Consider the following 17,044-nt stretch of genomic DNA (forward strand, 5'->3'; position numbering starts at 1 on the left):
GGCACCCAAATAAAACCATCAAAGCACATTTGGTAGAAATATTTTACATGTATTATTTTGAAAGCCGATGTACATGCTAAAGACATTTCAATACTAAATAAAAAAAAATTGTCAGAATCCAAAGAACATTGTTGTGTATTTTTTGTTATTATCAGCTCTTTGTGATCATCAAAAATTATATTAATATGTGGCAGTGATGGTCTAATAAAAGGTCTTTAACAAGTATAAAAGCTAGATATTGACTATAGTATTACATTGCACTAAAAATAAAGTTGTCATAATACAATTTTCAAGCTAGTTGAGAATTGCAATACAATGCAAAGCCCAACCCACATACAATGCATTAGATATAATAAGTGAAGCCACTTTTCACTTGCCAAAATTATTTTTGAAAAAAAAAACTTTGTGGCAGTGTTTATATTTCCCTTAACTTGTTCATGGTTGCCAAATCTAAACAAGATTAGGTATGATAAATAATGCTACAGTAGTACTTTTTCTTGTACGATAAGTTCTGGCCGCCAGTTAACCCGACCAATATAAATAAACTATATCATAATCACAATATACATCATTTTGAAAAAGTTTCTTTTTTTTGGATGGTTAGCAATTCCTTAAATTGACAACTGTAAATATTAAAATCTGTAATGAACCACAGAAGACGTTCCTTGATTAATATATTGTGAATAAATGAAGATCATCTTTTAAAGAGCTCAGGATAGGAAACTGAAGATTTACGAACATCTTGGTTATTCTCACAAAGCCACAACTAAAAATTAAATCCAAGGTTTTCTCTTCTTCACCTGCACTCAGAACATTTAGATTACCAGTCATTAGCAAATATCAGTTCCTCACATGAACCAGCAGAAAGCTATTGAGACTTCAGGTTGTTCAAAATGCACTGGATACTTGCTTGTACACACAATGTATATATCACATTTATGAAAGACAAATACGGATAAGTCTGTTAAGTATTCTATGCCCAACTATGTTTTCTTGTACATCTTTCTGGTCTTTTACCAAGATAATCACCAGAACAGAACGTGAATTGTTTGGAACCTTTCCCACTGTTTTTTGGTGACCTGGAACGATTCCTTTCTTGTAGTCTTTTTGGTCTGCTTGGTCGGTAGTTCGCAGCAAATGCTTTTAAAGCCTGCAAAGAAATACACCTTTAGTTATATAGAGCAAAGCAATATTCAAGAAATAACAGAATGTGTTTGTGACATAAAAAGTGCATCAGCATGCAATTAAAAAATACTAAGATGGGAAACAGACGAGAAATACGAGGCAGATATTTTACTATACTGCCTACAGTTTTGTTTCAAATATGGTAATTTTGTATTGTAGACATTTGACCCTTAGAAAGTTTACAAACTTTTTATAGAATCTCAGAAAAACAGGTTTTACATTCATACACACAAAGAAGTTGGACAAAATATAATTCATATCATTTTAGTGTCCATACTTACTATTGTAAGATAATTTTTATAACTTGTATGTGCTACCCTAAAGTTAACGCCCCTTTTTTTGTCGATCTACACGTGTCATTAGTACCTGGTCATTGTTATCTGTTAAATTAATTATTCATTCTTGATTCTCATGCAGACTCAACAGTTACAAGTTTTAAAATGGTGGCAAGAGGCAACACAGACTTGACATTTCATTTTGAAACTACATGACACCCCAGCAGCAGGCAAGCTAAAAACTACTATTTTTAGTATCTCATTCAGCATTCAAAAACAAAAAAAGATGGACCATCCCCCTCCAAGCAGGAGGTACAGTAATTCTTTTTTAAATAAGGGGAAATTCTCCAGCTTCTAAATTTTTTACCTGAGGACAATTGATCTCATTTTCCTTCCCAGTTCTTAGACGACTTGGCACAGGAGCTGTCAAATAGTCAGATTCTGCATTATTACCTAAACGAGGAAGCATAGAAATAAATGGTTAAGACATGCAGAAATTAGTTATTACACTTCTTAAAGGAATACATGATAAAGAGTCCTTATTTGGTGACATAAACCAAGGACCAGAAATCACATCCTATTTGAAGTGTCTGTAAATTGATGGTAAAGATGCTAAGAAAGTCAACAAGCAGCCTCTCAGCTGAGATAGCTCTGCATGTAGCAAAGCACATTTCAATTAAAGAACTAAAGATATCATTAGAAAATGAACAAATCTGAAGGACGTCTACCTGAGGTACCTATATGTATAATATCAAAGCAATCAGACTTGCTGTTTTTAACAAGAAGTCAAAATTATCACTTTTACCCAAAATGACAAAAGTATCCATCAAAATTAGAGAATTGAAGATATCATCACGAAATGAACAAATCTGAGAAAGGAATACCCTAAGTAGCTATGTTGCGAATATGAAAGCATTTGGTTTTAAAGTTTTGAAGAAGAAGACAAAAATGTAAAAAGTTGACGACATACTACAGGCGCCGGACAATCAGTAAAATGAGAGCTCTGCGTTGTTGACTTTGTCGACAGTGGGGCTAAAAAGCTAACTGACACCCAAGCAATGAAAATACAGAGGCGTGACCAACTGAGACGTTAATCTAAACAACTTAGGGTGTGCCATTTATTTGTAGGAGTTCATTTGACCCATCATCTTGGGCTCGCCAAGAATATCACTTTAATGTTTATATTTATCAAACAGAAGTAAGAAAAAATGTTGTGCAGAAATTCCATCTGTGTACAAGTTGAACTAACGTTGCAGTGCCAACCTGTTCGCATAGGGCTAAAAGTGAAGAAAGTGTACATCATTTAAAACCAGCTGAAAGAACAAATAAATTCTTTTATTTCGGCCAAACAAAATACCTTCAGGGGTGATTACATGCTGTTGGTCACACAACAACTTGAACTTATTTTAAATATATTTTGGATCACTTTCGATATAAAAGAAATATTTCAATGCCATGCAATTTCTGCCAGAATGCTGTATTGATCAAAGAATTAGAAATTCTTGCAAAGTTTTAAGACATTTAAGACATACCTGTGGTTATATTCCTCATGATTTTTTGTAATTTGTTTAAAAGAACTCTAGCATTTGTTAATCTTCTATAAGGGTCTGGGTCGATCAGATTTCTGAAAAAAATATATAACCAAGTTACATTAAGAAAACACGCAGACAGACAAACATGTTACAATAGACCATTATCCGTTCACTGCGAGATCATGCGTTATGTGAGAAATCAAACGTAAAAACAGGACAAACAAAGGTCATAGCATCGTAGTGGCAACAAACATCGCGTAGGAGTTAACAAATGCGAAAGTATATTTCTATGCTCAATAATGTGCTGTACACATTTGACGATGGTCAATTTTGATGAAGTAAGGGTATTCAAAAGCAATATTCCCCTGTCAAAGATCAACCTTTCGATAAGAGCTATGAAATAAAGAAATTCAAGTTTAAAATCAAATCATTCTATTTTTGCAGCAGGCACTCAACCATGTCTTTCACGGAACTCTTGAGATCTTGCAGTTGAACGGAAAATCACCTATTAAAAAGGTTTTAGCAATACACCTGAAATAGGAAATAACTTTGTGTATAATTAATTAATGAGTTAATATAATCGACATTATACCCACCTAATTAGATCTATAAGCTCAGGATGGTCTCCACAAATAAGCTTGTCACGGACACATTTGTCAATAACCCTATCGATATCCAACCGTTTAGTTGCATGTGAGATTGCTTTTTGACATTTTTTGAGGCTATGTTTGGTTCTATCCAATAACTGAAATAAATATGATAAGAGTTGTGACAATCAATCACTTACAATTCAAATCAGATATACAATGTAGTATTTATTTGTAAAAGATAGAAACTACTCTGATAAAGACGGAATTAAAATCATAACCCTGCTCCTCCAGCACGCCTTCTCGATTTCAATTATTTACACTCCTCTTTGTGTCACTTAGAATTGTTTGGAGGGGCATACTGAATAGGGTTAGTGTTCAGGTTATGGAACCCCAAGAAACTCCCTAAACTGCAGGAGAAATTACAGACAACTCAAGTTGAGAACATATTCATTAGAACAAAGAAAAGACTTACCATACTAAAGAGCATTACTCCTAAACTGAAGAAATCAACTGATTTAGGTTCATATACAGTCTCACCATCCATTTCACCCAAACAAATTTCTGGTGCATCATATCCTTTTGTACCGCATATTGTGTGCATTTCTGCCTCATAATATCTCTCTGTTTTTGTAGCTAAACCAAGGTCCAAGATTTTCAGTTGTTCTCCCTGTAACGCAAACAAATAAATATAGGTAACAGCATTGTTTAATTATACCATATTTGCTCCAATGGAATGCCATATAAACCAAAAATCATTTGCTGTACAAATGAATCATTAAAATATCTATTTTACTAAAGAAACACCTAATTTACATAACCGCATGAACTACCATTAGCATAACTACTGTAATTTATTTACCATACATTTTGACAGCAAGACTTGATCTTCAAAATAAAAGTTGACGCCTAATTTCCCAACAAAAACCAACAAAAGTGAGTTATTGTATGGTATTAGTTTCAAGGGCAGCAAGTTAGTAGGACCTCAATATGACATCACGCTCAACTTATAAATAAATTGTAGCATTTTAAAAGCCCCCATTTCAACTTACAACTGCCTTATATAATAGTTGTGTTTACATACAGCTCCTTGGCACTGACTAAAAAATGTATGTGAACAGTGTGGCCAAGAGTATTGGCTAAATTGTAATCATTTTAAAACCCTCGCTAACTGGAATCAAATACTAGTATACACAAATTTTCATTTCCAAAATGGCAACTCATCCTTAGTGTATCCAAAAACCTGGAGTGACAAGAGACAATAGCCTTATAAAGTATATGGAAAGACAATGAAATTCTCAGACAGATACCATAATATACTTTTTGTGAATTGAGTATATCAATACATGTTATGTATTGTGTACTACTTTTATGTGAAGTTTGAACATATCATAATTGGTCAATGCAATGCCAAGGAACAGGTGACATTTTACCCTACTTTTTGACCTAAAAACCAGGTTGGGAAAAACAACACAATTCCAGATGAAAGACTTTACAAATGTATGAAAATGCAATTCACTTTTTTTTATTACTTTTTATTCCCTATATATTCAACTTTATCAGTATTATTGTAGTCCACCATCTTGATTCTCCACAGAATTGTGAGTAAAGTATGACAGTCAATACGTTGGAAACATCAATGAAAAATTGAGAAAATGATTTTGCCTGACTTACACCTGACAAGGAATATTCAAAAACTATTTTGCATTCTCCTACATTTGTAGAGCTCTTATTTAGAATCATCAGGTTTGCCTCGACTTTCCCTTGCAGATCTGAAAACAAAACTGATTTGCAAATGTACATTTAGGGATACACATTTGCAGCAAATTTCATGAAAATCTGTCAAGCATTTCAGAGTTGCAATGTGGCATAGCTTTTCAGTTGCTTTTTTTTTAAAAAACGAAAAGTGCCCCAAAATACTCTTTTAAATGTACATGCAGTGTTCCCCAGGATGTAAACAGCGTGGCGGTCCCGCCACAGTGCTTCGATTTGCCGCCACACTGGTCTGACACCGCCACGGTGATTAGCAAGACCGCCACAGTGCTTTTTTCATTGGGGATCTCGTCACGCTGGTCGGCAGGACCAGCACTCAAAATTAGCGACCACCACGGAAACGCTTCCGACCAGGACTATTGCCATATTGTTATTATACTTAGGTACCGACCGACACGCATCCTGCCAGTCGTGGATAATAATTTGTAAACAATAACATAGTACCGCGATTGAACAATACAAGTCAATTTTGTAAAATTAGCACCTCTTTGTAAGTAAATACTTTCTGACGATAGACGCAGTCTTTAGATTGAAAGCTAAAATTCTTTCAAAATCAATTCCACCCGATGTAACATGGGCAAAGCGGAGTTCACGATCAGTTTACGCTACTCAAGAAAAAACAACGTGTTTATTGCGTGATTGGGTAAAATACATTTGAACTGTTATCATCATGAATCATGCAAAAACTCTTCTTTCAAGACTTCTTTTACCTTTTAAAAATTTCTAATCACCTCTTTCGAAAACCATCATGCAGTTTTCATCTCAAATTCATACCAACACATCGTGCTACGACATCGCTTTACTTCCGCAATGTAATTTTTATGATCAAGATCATTCGGAAAACCTCGGGTTCTACCGGCATTACCATGCGGCATTCTGATTCGTTATTGGCGTTTTTGACCCACCGGGTCAAAGGACACATGCCGGTCAACTAATGCGTCATAACTATCACAGCGGGTCTGTGTTTTTCACCGAAGTGATCGAGTGATCAAAAATAACTTCTCCCGATAAAACTAGCTCAAATTTTATGTTTTTCTCATATAAAAAAAAGAAGTATTTAATTTTTGCATGGCATCACGACTGAGTAATAAGAATTATTCATCACGAAGTAAGTTATGTCACGTCATAATTTTGATGATCGTTTGGAAGTGTTATTTGTTCGTTGTGGAAGCTGATGGTCGGAATAATAACCAGCAATCCGCCAAATAATTACGTGGTCGATTTTTTGAAGGAGAATTTTGTAGTAAATAAGATCATGAAAGTTGTGAACATAATCCTGGCTCAAGCGTTTCAAATTAGTTTCATTTAACCTTTTACAATTTATTTGTTTCTTTTTAGTCTGCAGCATTTGCATTTCGAGAATGTTAAATTTTTAAATTCAAACTCTTCTAAATTGTGAAACATAATATTTTGACTCCAAAAAAAAATATATTTGCACTGTGACAAAGCTCATTAATATTACAAAAGTGCCCAAAATAAAAGTGTTTATAACACTGTGTGAAGCAAATAAATATCTGCCACTTGGTTTTAAAATACCGTATTTGTCTTCAATTAGGCGCCACTTTGTTACACTTTCATGTCATGGTGGCGCTTATTTGTGGTTAAATTTGAGCAACTTTGTTTCAAATGGGGCTTATTTCAAGCACTTCAAGTTCTAGTACCGGTAACTGTGTTACAAGCCATTGTTTTTGCTCCATTCTGGTGATAGATTATTGACAATATTTTACATTACAGTCTGACGCTTAGTCACTGTAGCCTTTATTTTAAATACTGAGTAAATGACCCGTTTTCAGACAGTTTAGAAAGTTATACAAAAAATATCATTCTTTAGAAAACATTCACAGTTTGCCGTACAATCAACAGAAAAATAAAACAAACACAAATTCAACGCTTAGTAGTCAATGACCACGGTAGCAAAATCCGGTCATGCTGCATTCCACGGTTACGATTATTACTCAGTAGTAGTTATAATAACGTACAAAAAATAAAATGCAAGTAAAATTCAACTTAATTTCATCGTAAGCGAATGATTCTGGTCGCATGTAAACGCTCGGCGCGATTCGATGTCTGCCATGCTTCCTGTCTAGGACTTGACCTGGAACGCGTTTTTTGACCTGATAGGTCAAGTCGTTAATTAACCAATCAAAATGCTGGATGATGCCAACGTGATCAAATTACCATAGCTCATTTAAATAATGTATGAACGCAATGCGGAAGTGATTTGCCAATGTTTGCGATATTTTGGCTTTGATTTTGGTGGGAAAAATGATTTTTTTTTTTCAAATCAAGAAATTAGTTATTTTTGGAAAGTAAACTGAGCATTTAAAGAATAATTTAACACTGTTTACTGTGACAACAGCGCATTTGAAACAGAACATTTTCGCGTTGTTTTAATTTCGTTTTTATGGACTTACTGCGAAATTAAAAGCCACGCTGATATTTTCTACAGTAGACTAAAAAGACATGTTTCAAGAGATTATAGACCGATTTCTTAAAAATTGTTAGAAACAAAACCAATTTTTTTTACATAAAAGCCATTCGTACAGTAACAGCGAGGGACTTCCGCGATCGCGTCCATCGCTACGAACCGGTAACCGGTAGTCGATCCGCCGGCGCCCAATTCACGATCATTACGTGCCAAAATTTCAACTTTGTCTGGCGCTTAATTGAGGTGTAAAATACAAAGTTTTTGTGGCACTGGCGCCTAATTGAAGGTGGCGCTTAACTGAAGACAAATACGGTATATGTTGTTTATTGTGTGGGTGTAAATGTGCTTTGATCAATTTCTATTATTATGTAAATGATATGCAAATTATATGCAAACAAGTCATTGTCAATGACACGTCCCCGTTCCGTTCATATTTGAGTGACATATACATTCAAAGCAGATCATGACCGAAATGCACCTGCATATGTACAACACATTGTGCTAAATCTGAACAAAATCCATCCATGCATGACTGAGATCCGGTTCTGGAATTGTGAAAATATGTGATTTTGATGCATTTTCGGCCTTAAAATGGCCATCATTCCGCTATTGTTAAGCAGATCATGAAACAAATGCACATATCTATTTGTGACATGATGTACCATGTGTGTGAAGTTTGAACTTGATCAATCCAGACATGTCTTGGATACGGATCCAGAACTGAATTCTTTAACAAAATGGCCGCCAGTCGGCCATTTCGAACCCGATCCAAAAAAAAAAATGACGTGCATCAAGGTCCTATTATGTTTAATGTATGTACCAAATTTGAACAAAATCCGTCCATGCATAACTGAGATCCGGGTCCGGAATGGTGAAAATGTGCGATTTTGATGCATTTTCGGCCTTAAAATGGCCGCTATTTGGCTATCGTTAATGAGATCATGAAACAAATGCACATACATATTTGTGATATGATGTACCTTGTGTGTGTGAAGTTTGAACTTGATCAATCCAGACATGTCTCGGATACGGATCCAGAACTGAATTCTTTAAAACAAAATGGCCGCCAGTCGGCCATTTCGAACCCGATCCAAAAAAAAAAAATGACGTGCATCAAGGTCCTATTATGTTTAATGTATGTACCAAATTTGAACAAAATCCGTCCATGCATAACTGAGATCCGGGTCCGGAATGGTGAAAATGTGCGATTTTGATGCATTTTCGGCCTTAAAATGGCCGCTATTCGGCTATCGTTAATCGGATCATGAAAAAAATGCATGTGCATATGTCCCATATAAGGCGTGATGTATGAGTGAAGTTTGAACTTAATCGGTCCATGCATGTTCAAGATACAGGTGATCACGGACGCACGGACGCACGGACGGACGGACGCACACAGGGCAAAACATAAGTCCCCGTTTTCGGACTGCGTCCGAACGGGGACTAATTAGTACACCACAGTGATTTAAATTCCTGGGGAGAACACTGACATGAATAAGACAATACATCACATGTGTACCAAGTTTGAATGAAATCCGTTTCATGTATGTCAAAGATATGGTCGAAGATGGACGCATACACTGAAGTGAAGTGAAGTGAAGTGACAACATCCCTGTCTGCAGGGGCTAATTACTTAATAAACTTCTAACTCATAGTCCCATGTGCACACTAATCTTAAGATAATTTGTGATAACAGTTTCAAAAGGAACTCTTTACTTACCTTGACTAAAATATTCTCCAATTTTAAGTCTCTATGTGCAATGCCCTGCGAGTGAAGTGATTGCACCATTTGAACAACAGAATAAAATATTTCCAACACCACTTCAACAGAATGAGATCCTGTATACCGTTCCAAATGTGTTGCAAGGTCATGATCTCCTCTTTCTAACACAATTCCTAATCTGTAAGTCCTTTTCCCATTTTCATCTTCATCTGGCACAATTGTTAATCCTAATATTTTAACTACAGAATTAAGCAACTCTTGGCACTCGCTGGTAAGAAAAAGAAAAAATTCAGTGTAATGGAAAAAAGTGTAGGACTTGTACAGTTACATTAAACTTTTCATTGACGACAATGTTACAAGCAGGGTTTGAAACAAAGACAAACTCCTGGAAATGGAGCCTCGAACCTTACAGTACGGTAATTCATATTCATTGATGTGCAGAAGATATGGATGCATACAGGTATTAATGATTGTGGAACTTGATAAAAACAATTGTGCTCCTGGTGAAATAATATAATGCATGAACTTACCATAAAAGATCTATTTCTTGCACTGCATATTCTAATTCTTCATCATCCTTAATTATTTTGATAACTGCGTGCATTTCCTCACCTCCAACTTTCACGACTGCTTCACATACTTTACTCTGTCCTCCATTACTAAGTTGATCACCAAGCCAGATATCATTTGGTTGAAGCTGATAAATGGGACATTCATACTGGAAAAAAAATGTACAAACCTGAGTTTGTGGAGTGGTGTGCATTTCTACCGTACTTATCCGGGTAAGAGCCCATGCCTGGACAAACGCCCACCCCCCACTTTTGACACAATAAAGAAGTTGAGGTCATATCCGGGCACAGGCCCAGAGGGTCTTTTTCTATACAAAACAAAAAAAAATATTTTCTATTTGTTGACTGTGGTTGTATTAACTGTTGACTGTCTTGAAGTCTGTCGTTAAAATTGTTAATTGCGTAAAACAAGGGGTGAACGCAAAATAGCTGTGACAGCTTTCTGGCTTCAGGGCAGCGCGTTCACCGCTGATTTTTTTCAGAATCATAACAGTCAGGAAGTCTATAAAAATAAATATTAAAGCAGAAATGGTAGTTCTCTTTTTGAAATATGTCATGGCCGTAAAAAGGACTGTTTGGTGTGTGCTTCCTTAGAAACGATTCAAGCAAATCGTACAAGGAGAGCCACTAAGCAAGTGTCTCACTCATTCGGCTTTAGCGTCATCGACAATGAAAAAATGATGCAATATTGTAGCAACCCGTACCTGGCAGAATGGTTGAAACCACTCTGTTTTTTTGGCTTTATAAATAATTTGTAGCAGCTTGTGAATCCATAACTGGGGCCAGCAATTTTGCAATGTCACGCCGAAGACTGCCAACTTTTTTACAATCTTTTATCACCACTATTGCATTTCTGTCATGAAAACTATTCTTCTGTTCACAGTCCCTCAACACCGGTATTGAGGGACTGTGTTCTGTTGTTGGATAAAAAAAAACTTCCTATTTCAAGTCCACCGCGATATCCATATAGCGAGACATTTCAACTGCCGGAACTTGCTGAATAATGACTTTCACAGTGATTAATAAGCGTCGAGTCTGAAGAAAGCAATGTCACGATTTGACCTTTATGATGAAATCCTAGTAGTTGATGTCATTCTTAGCCAATCAGTAAAGCAGATGCATAAAGGTCAAAAATGATTGCTAGATTGTAAACAAAATCATCTTGTGCCATCGCAGCAGAGCGACCCCATTTTTCTTGTCTCTTTATTATGATTAGACATGAATGAAAAGTGCCAAGCTGACAGACTGCAAAATCCATGGATTAAAAGTGCCAAGTCCAAATTATGTGGGACGATATCGACGAACTTCAGGAATAAGTTGTAGGGATTTTGTTCGACGGCTAGTGACGCCGACTTGGACATTTGAGGGTTTTGAGTTTGACGAAGATGGCAATGAACGTACAAATAAAGATTTGAGAAGTTTTTTTCAAACAGCTATGAATTTTTATAATTTTTACTATAAAATTATTATTGATCTTGTATGACGGTTGATTCGTAATTTGTCGAGACCGGAAATCATTTCACGCAGTTTAACCCCTGACATTTTAATGTTGTGTTTGTCGGCGGGAAAATCCTAATTCAAATGATTTCTCACTGTCGATTTTTATTATTTCTGGTTTATTTGTCACATTATAAGCAATACATTGTTTTTGTTTTACTTCTAGTGTTGCATATTGCTCATTTATTTCCGTTGCATGTTTTCATTTTCCGTTCTATTCCCTGCCGCAGTTCGATCTGCGTGTTGTCAATTTTCTCGAATTTTCGTTTTTTTTTTGCCGGGGATCTCCTGGCAAACGCCCACCCCTTCTTTTTGGCAATTTTCCATGTTCAAGACCCTGGGCTTATACCCGGATAAATACGGTAATTGCTATTTACAGGTTAAAATAACAAGATTATGTTTTGGAAAATCATGCTCTATTAGTAGGGCCCCTTCGATTGAAAGCCTATTCAATTTACATTTTAGCACTCGGGACTCATTTCTGATAAATGCCAGCAAAATCACTAATTTGTATATTTCCATCAAAGGAGACATGAAATTTTGAAAAAAAATTAGATAATACATACAGGCAAGTGACAAGTGTTCTCCACAAACCTGATGTTGAGCATCATGGCTTATTGTCATAATGTATCTATTATCCTGATGGAAAGATGACACATTGCACAGTCGACTAAGTTATTATTTGTCTTCACTACAATAAACCCCAACATGCATTGCTGTAATTACCGATATGCTTTGAGAGTACAACACAACTAACCTAAGAACTACACTGTTTTTTCAGACACAAGTAGAATAAAATGTAAATTCAAATGGGTGGGACCATAATGATTGTACAAAAAACATCAAGAGCCCAGTAGCGTACATATTTCACAATGAAATATATGCTTCACATCAAATATTGATTTTATAATGTAGTCTATCTTTGATCACTGAACAGAATCCAGCATTCCAATACGCTAACGACAATCAAATCTCCAAAATTGTTGGCAAAGGCAGATACATTGTACATCTTGTATTTATTACAGTACACACGTCAAAGTCTTCAAATAAAATTTTGCTGACACTAAAACTATATAAAGTTGTATAATGTTTGACCATTAACAGTTAGAGCATGTAAATGATCCAAACACGGAATTAAAGAAATGTTTGATCAATAATATTGCCACCAATCGTTCATATTGAATTTTATCATCAAATGAATAATTCTGCATATGTGTGACATGATGTATATAGTATGAACACAAATGGCTTTTAATTTAATATAATTGCATTAATTATAAATTTGATAGAGAAAATATGACAATGTACATGCATGAAGTTTATGGATTACTGGTACCATACATCTAAACACAGACAAATGCTGATTAGTACCAAGTTCTGATGAAAAATAATTATCCTATTATCATATGTTATTCTGATTAGAATAAAATTATCTGCTGCCATACATTGTTTTTACACAGCTCAATTTCAACTAAGTATTCAAAGAATGTATATATTTCTAATAATAACCAACAGAAAGTGCAGTCTGATTAGACCAGCTGCTCAAATCATAAATGGGATAACTGACCAGGATGCATTTTGCAGTATTAGTAGTTAACAGTGTAGTTGGTGTGCCTACAAATAGTCTTGTATAAATAAATGCAATGTTTATGTGCAGTATTAGATAAATAGAGCAAATACTCTACAGTACTATCACAAATTAGGCCGCCGCCTAATATAAAATAGCACAAAATGTGTTTCTTTGCACAATTTAACAGTAACAAACAATTAGTGAAATATTAGATTACATATGGAGAAGAATAAAGATCTTCATGGTTTAGGCCCAGAAATAAATTTTAAATTTTTTTGATCATTGAATATAAAAAAAAAAAAAATCACATTCAATTTCAAAACACTTTTTTCCTTAGCCTTAACATAAATAGAATTGAAATGGTTAAAAATCTAGCGTCCAAAGCAATGCCAAATCATCTAAAATTTTAATGGAGCCAGGCTAGAGTAGTTTTCATAAATACTTCAATGTATTTTGGTGCATCTCATATTTTGCATCTCTTTACAATAACATCTTTCATGAAATTACATCAAGATTAATTTGTTTACTTGATAAAGAAAAAAGACTGGGGAACAATGGCCAGATATAAACAAGAACAATAATATCCCACAATTCCACAGTGCAATCCTGGGGTTAATGTTTAAAACATTTACCCTTATTCTGCCTGCCTAACATACTTTCACATCAACTTTACCAGGGAAATAATTCACAAAACTGATTAGGCCTTTCGATTTGCAGAAACAATCATGTAAACAAAACTAAAATAGTAGCAAATCAAAACATATCTATGACTTGTGGAATTATAATTTTTCAAGGGCTTTTGTTCAAGCAGTGACCTCATTTATTAGTCACAATAGTCTAGAGTCCATATTTAGAGTTGAAAAGATCAGTTATCTACTAGTATTTCACAAGCTGAACATAGTTCCATGCTGGGTTCCAAAGGTCAAATAAGTTCTATTATTAGTACATTGACCCAAATCAAATACTGTTAAATACTCTATTCTCGCTGATTAAGTGAAAATAAAAACCAGCAAATACACCTTTTATTCTATATATCATTCAAATCATCAAAAATCAGCAACTAAATTCCATATGCAAAACACCCAAACAGTCTTTTCAGCAAAAAATTAATTTCAGCTAAAATAAAATATTTTAGAGTTTGCGCCAACTTTCGAAGAGCATTCAATTATTTTACAAATGATTAAAATTAGGAAATCTAGTTTACACTATTGACTTTCTGTACACTCAGTGCATAAATTATACAGATGACAGAATTTAACCTGCTGCCACCTAAAAATGTATAAACACTCAATTTTAGTACTTACCTTAGTTAACAATCCCTCGATGATAGTTTGAAGTTGTATTTTCTTCATGATTTTATTATCAAACGTTAAAACTGGAGCTAGAAATAAATTAGATGCAACAAAATAAAGAGCATCAGCTGTGAATTTGCAAATCACTGTATGTAGCAAAATACACTTGTACTATATTATTTTGATACATTATTGTGATGTTTTTTTGGGTTAATAAACAGGAATTGATTACCCTCTGACAAGATAAAAAATGGTTGTCCAAATAAGTTTGGAAGAGCTTATCTCAACAATTAATTCCACAAGCCTACAAATGAGAAACGACACATTTTTTCACACAAAAACAAATATTTTGTTTTGGCTGCTGGTCAGTTTAAATTCCGCGATATAAACAAAAACATGTTAATTTAAATTACCTGCTTTAAATACGAAAAGGGTAAATGGTACTCCCAAGGACGGACAAAAACAAAAAAGTTACAGGATCAATTAACCTTTCGACGATGGTAGAATCGTCAACCGAATGCAAACGATAATTTGTGGTTCCATTGCAGACGACACAGTCAACGTTATTGGGAATGGAAAGGGAATACATAATAGTTGTGCTAGGTGGACCTGCACGAGCGAGTATATATTCAAAGCACGGAGGTGTTCTTCAAGACTCCCTAGATTTAAATTGAATAGCACCAATATCATGGCGTCTTTTTACGGCGTTCTATTTTTATTTCCTATACCAAGATTTTTTTTTCGTGGACCATTTCATAGATAATACAAATGAAAAAGTAGATTTTAACGGCAACAGTTTTATATTACTACAATGCAAGGAGCATGTATAAACAATTGAGAGGAAAAACAGACAATCGCTTTGCATGTAATTTTGTCGCCGGTCAAAGTACAACAATCTTCCATTTTGTTTTATTTCCTTCGTACACGTCTCATTATTTTCGCTTCCATGTAAGCTCAGGTCAATGAATAAATAACTGTTACATATTATATGATCATCCAAAAACAAGTCCACTTTCGAAATGAGCAAAACAACTTGAAAATTCCTAGAAAAGTAAACTGCATCTTTGTTAGAAAACTGGGTTGAACCGGATAAAATGGTATGCCTCATAAAAAGACGAACAGACATTTCTTCTTAAATGTTACATGTAATATTGAAGAAATATGCCATAAATAATACTCACACAACAACTACATGGGTCTTTGACATAAATGCAAAGTGGGTCACAGCGAAAAATCCGTTTTGTTCGGTCTGGTAAGAAAAAATTCGGAACCGTTGTAGAGACGTTACAGTACACTATTTGTTTGGGAGGTTTGAATGATGCCACGGCCACACGCCACCAACGCTGGAATGTATATTTAATTTCCCGCGTTTTTCTGCTTTGTTTACTATTTTTGCAGAGTATGTTATTGTTATGCTAATTTTGACCCCACAACCAAGGGAGTAGATTTGATCATAGACCCTCTAGAGGGTCTATGATTTGATAGAGCACGGTTACTAATCATTTTTTTAGCAGCTGTAGAGGGACCGTGATAGAATGAAGCCTACTTATAAATGCGAATACTTAGTACTCAAAATACATTCAATTTGCAATAAATTGTACTCCCGCGAAATACAAGGAATAACAATTTTAAAAAAGTCGAAGGTCACCAGCCTAATTTTAATGATTATGATGGTTTATTATGAATTTTAGTGGGTAGTTGCCATTTTGTCAATAGTATAACGCTTTTATCATATGTTCCTATGGCAGAGATATTATGCCGTATGCAAAATCTACCAGCAATCATTGATTGCAATATTGTTTCTACTTACACACGCCGCCTGGTGACTATGAATTTCATTTATTCGTGGCCACTCTTACATCTCTCTGTGTTGATAAAATCCCAATATTCGAATATAACAATTTCAAGGATACCAGATTTATCAGAAATGACTAATATACCACCACAAAAATTAAAGACAGACAAAAACCGAAAATAAGACAAAAAGGACCCACAGCTTAGAGCTATTCAATATGATAGTCACTGCTTTTAAATCTTGATCCGACACGTGACATTGAAATGTACAAATAAAACAGAATATTATGTTACTGTATAAATGGCTAAAGAAACAAATGGCAACAACAAGAGACTGGCTGCAAGTCTACGGTAGTGGTAATTACTGTCTCTGCCATGCTGTTGAACAGCAACATTGCCAGCCATAGTCCCTCAACTGTGGAGGAACTGTGAGGCGGCTCACTTGTTGACTGCGTTTGCTATTACCGGTAGAACAAGTTGGGCCAAACCATGGAGCTAGAAAGGGGTCCAACCTCAACCTCAACAGAGGACGTCAAACTAATGACTCGGACACGTTTAATATAAATAGACGATCACGATGCGATTGCCTTTCAATTTACTTTTCATTCAATCCTATGGATTTCTATATAATGAATTACAAATTTATCCAAACAAAGTGTATGTACTGACACGACAAAGAATGTCAGGACACTCAATGGTATGTCTGGTGCGAGTCCTAACGTGAATGAGCGCATTTAGCCAAAAGCGGTTTGAACTAACCATAACGATGCTCCGAAACTCGTCGGTCAATAGGAAACCGACCGACGAGTAGTCCGAGAC

General features: G+C 35.1%; 1 protein-coding gene across 1 annotated transcript; it reads right to left on the reverse strand.

The window, feature by feature from the left end:
* Window positions 1-821: 821 nt before the first annotated feature.
* On the reverse strand, window positions 822-15,752 carry LOC100371878 (uncharacterized). The gene is made up of 9 exons (XM_002736705.4): window positions 15,613-15,752; window positions 14,444-14,520; window positions 10,034-10,221; window positions 9,501-9,771; window positions 4,055-4,249; window positions 3,589-3,737; window positions 2,993-3,084; window positions 1,828-1,913; window positions 822-1,150 (listed from the first exon to the last, which is right to left on the reverse strand). Exons 2-9 carry the CDS (start codon window positions 14,489-14,491, stop codon window positions 974-976), a joined length of 1,206 nt encoding a protein of 401 aa, XP_002736751.1. The 5' UTR covers window positions 14,492-14,520; window positions 15,613-15,752; the 3' UTR covers window positions 822-973.
* Window positions 15,753-17,044: the final 1,292 nt, after the last annotated feature.

This window comes from Saccoglossus kowalevskii, chromosome 3, assembly GCF_978046115.1.
Source record: "Saccoglossus kowalevskii chromosome 3, keSacKowa6.1, whole genome shotgun sequence".
NCBI lineage: Eukaryota > Metazoa > Hemichordata > Enteropneusta > Harrimaniidae > Saccoglossus > Saccoglossus kowalevskii.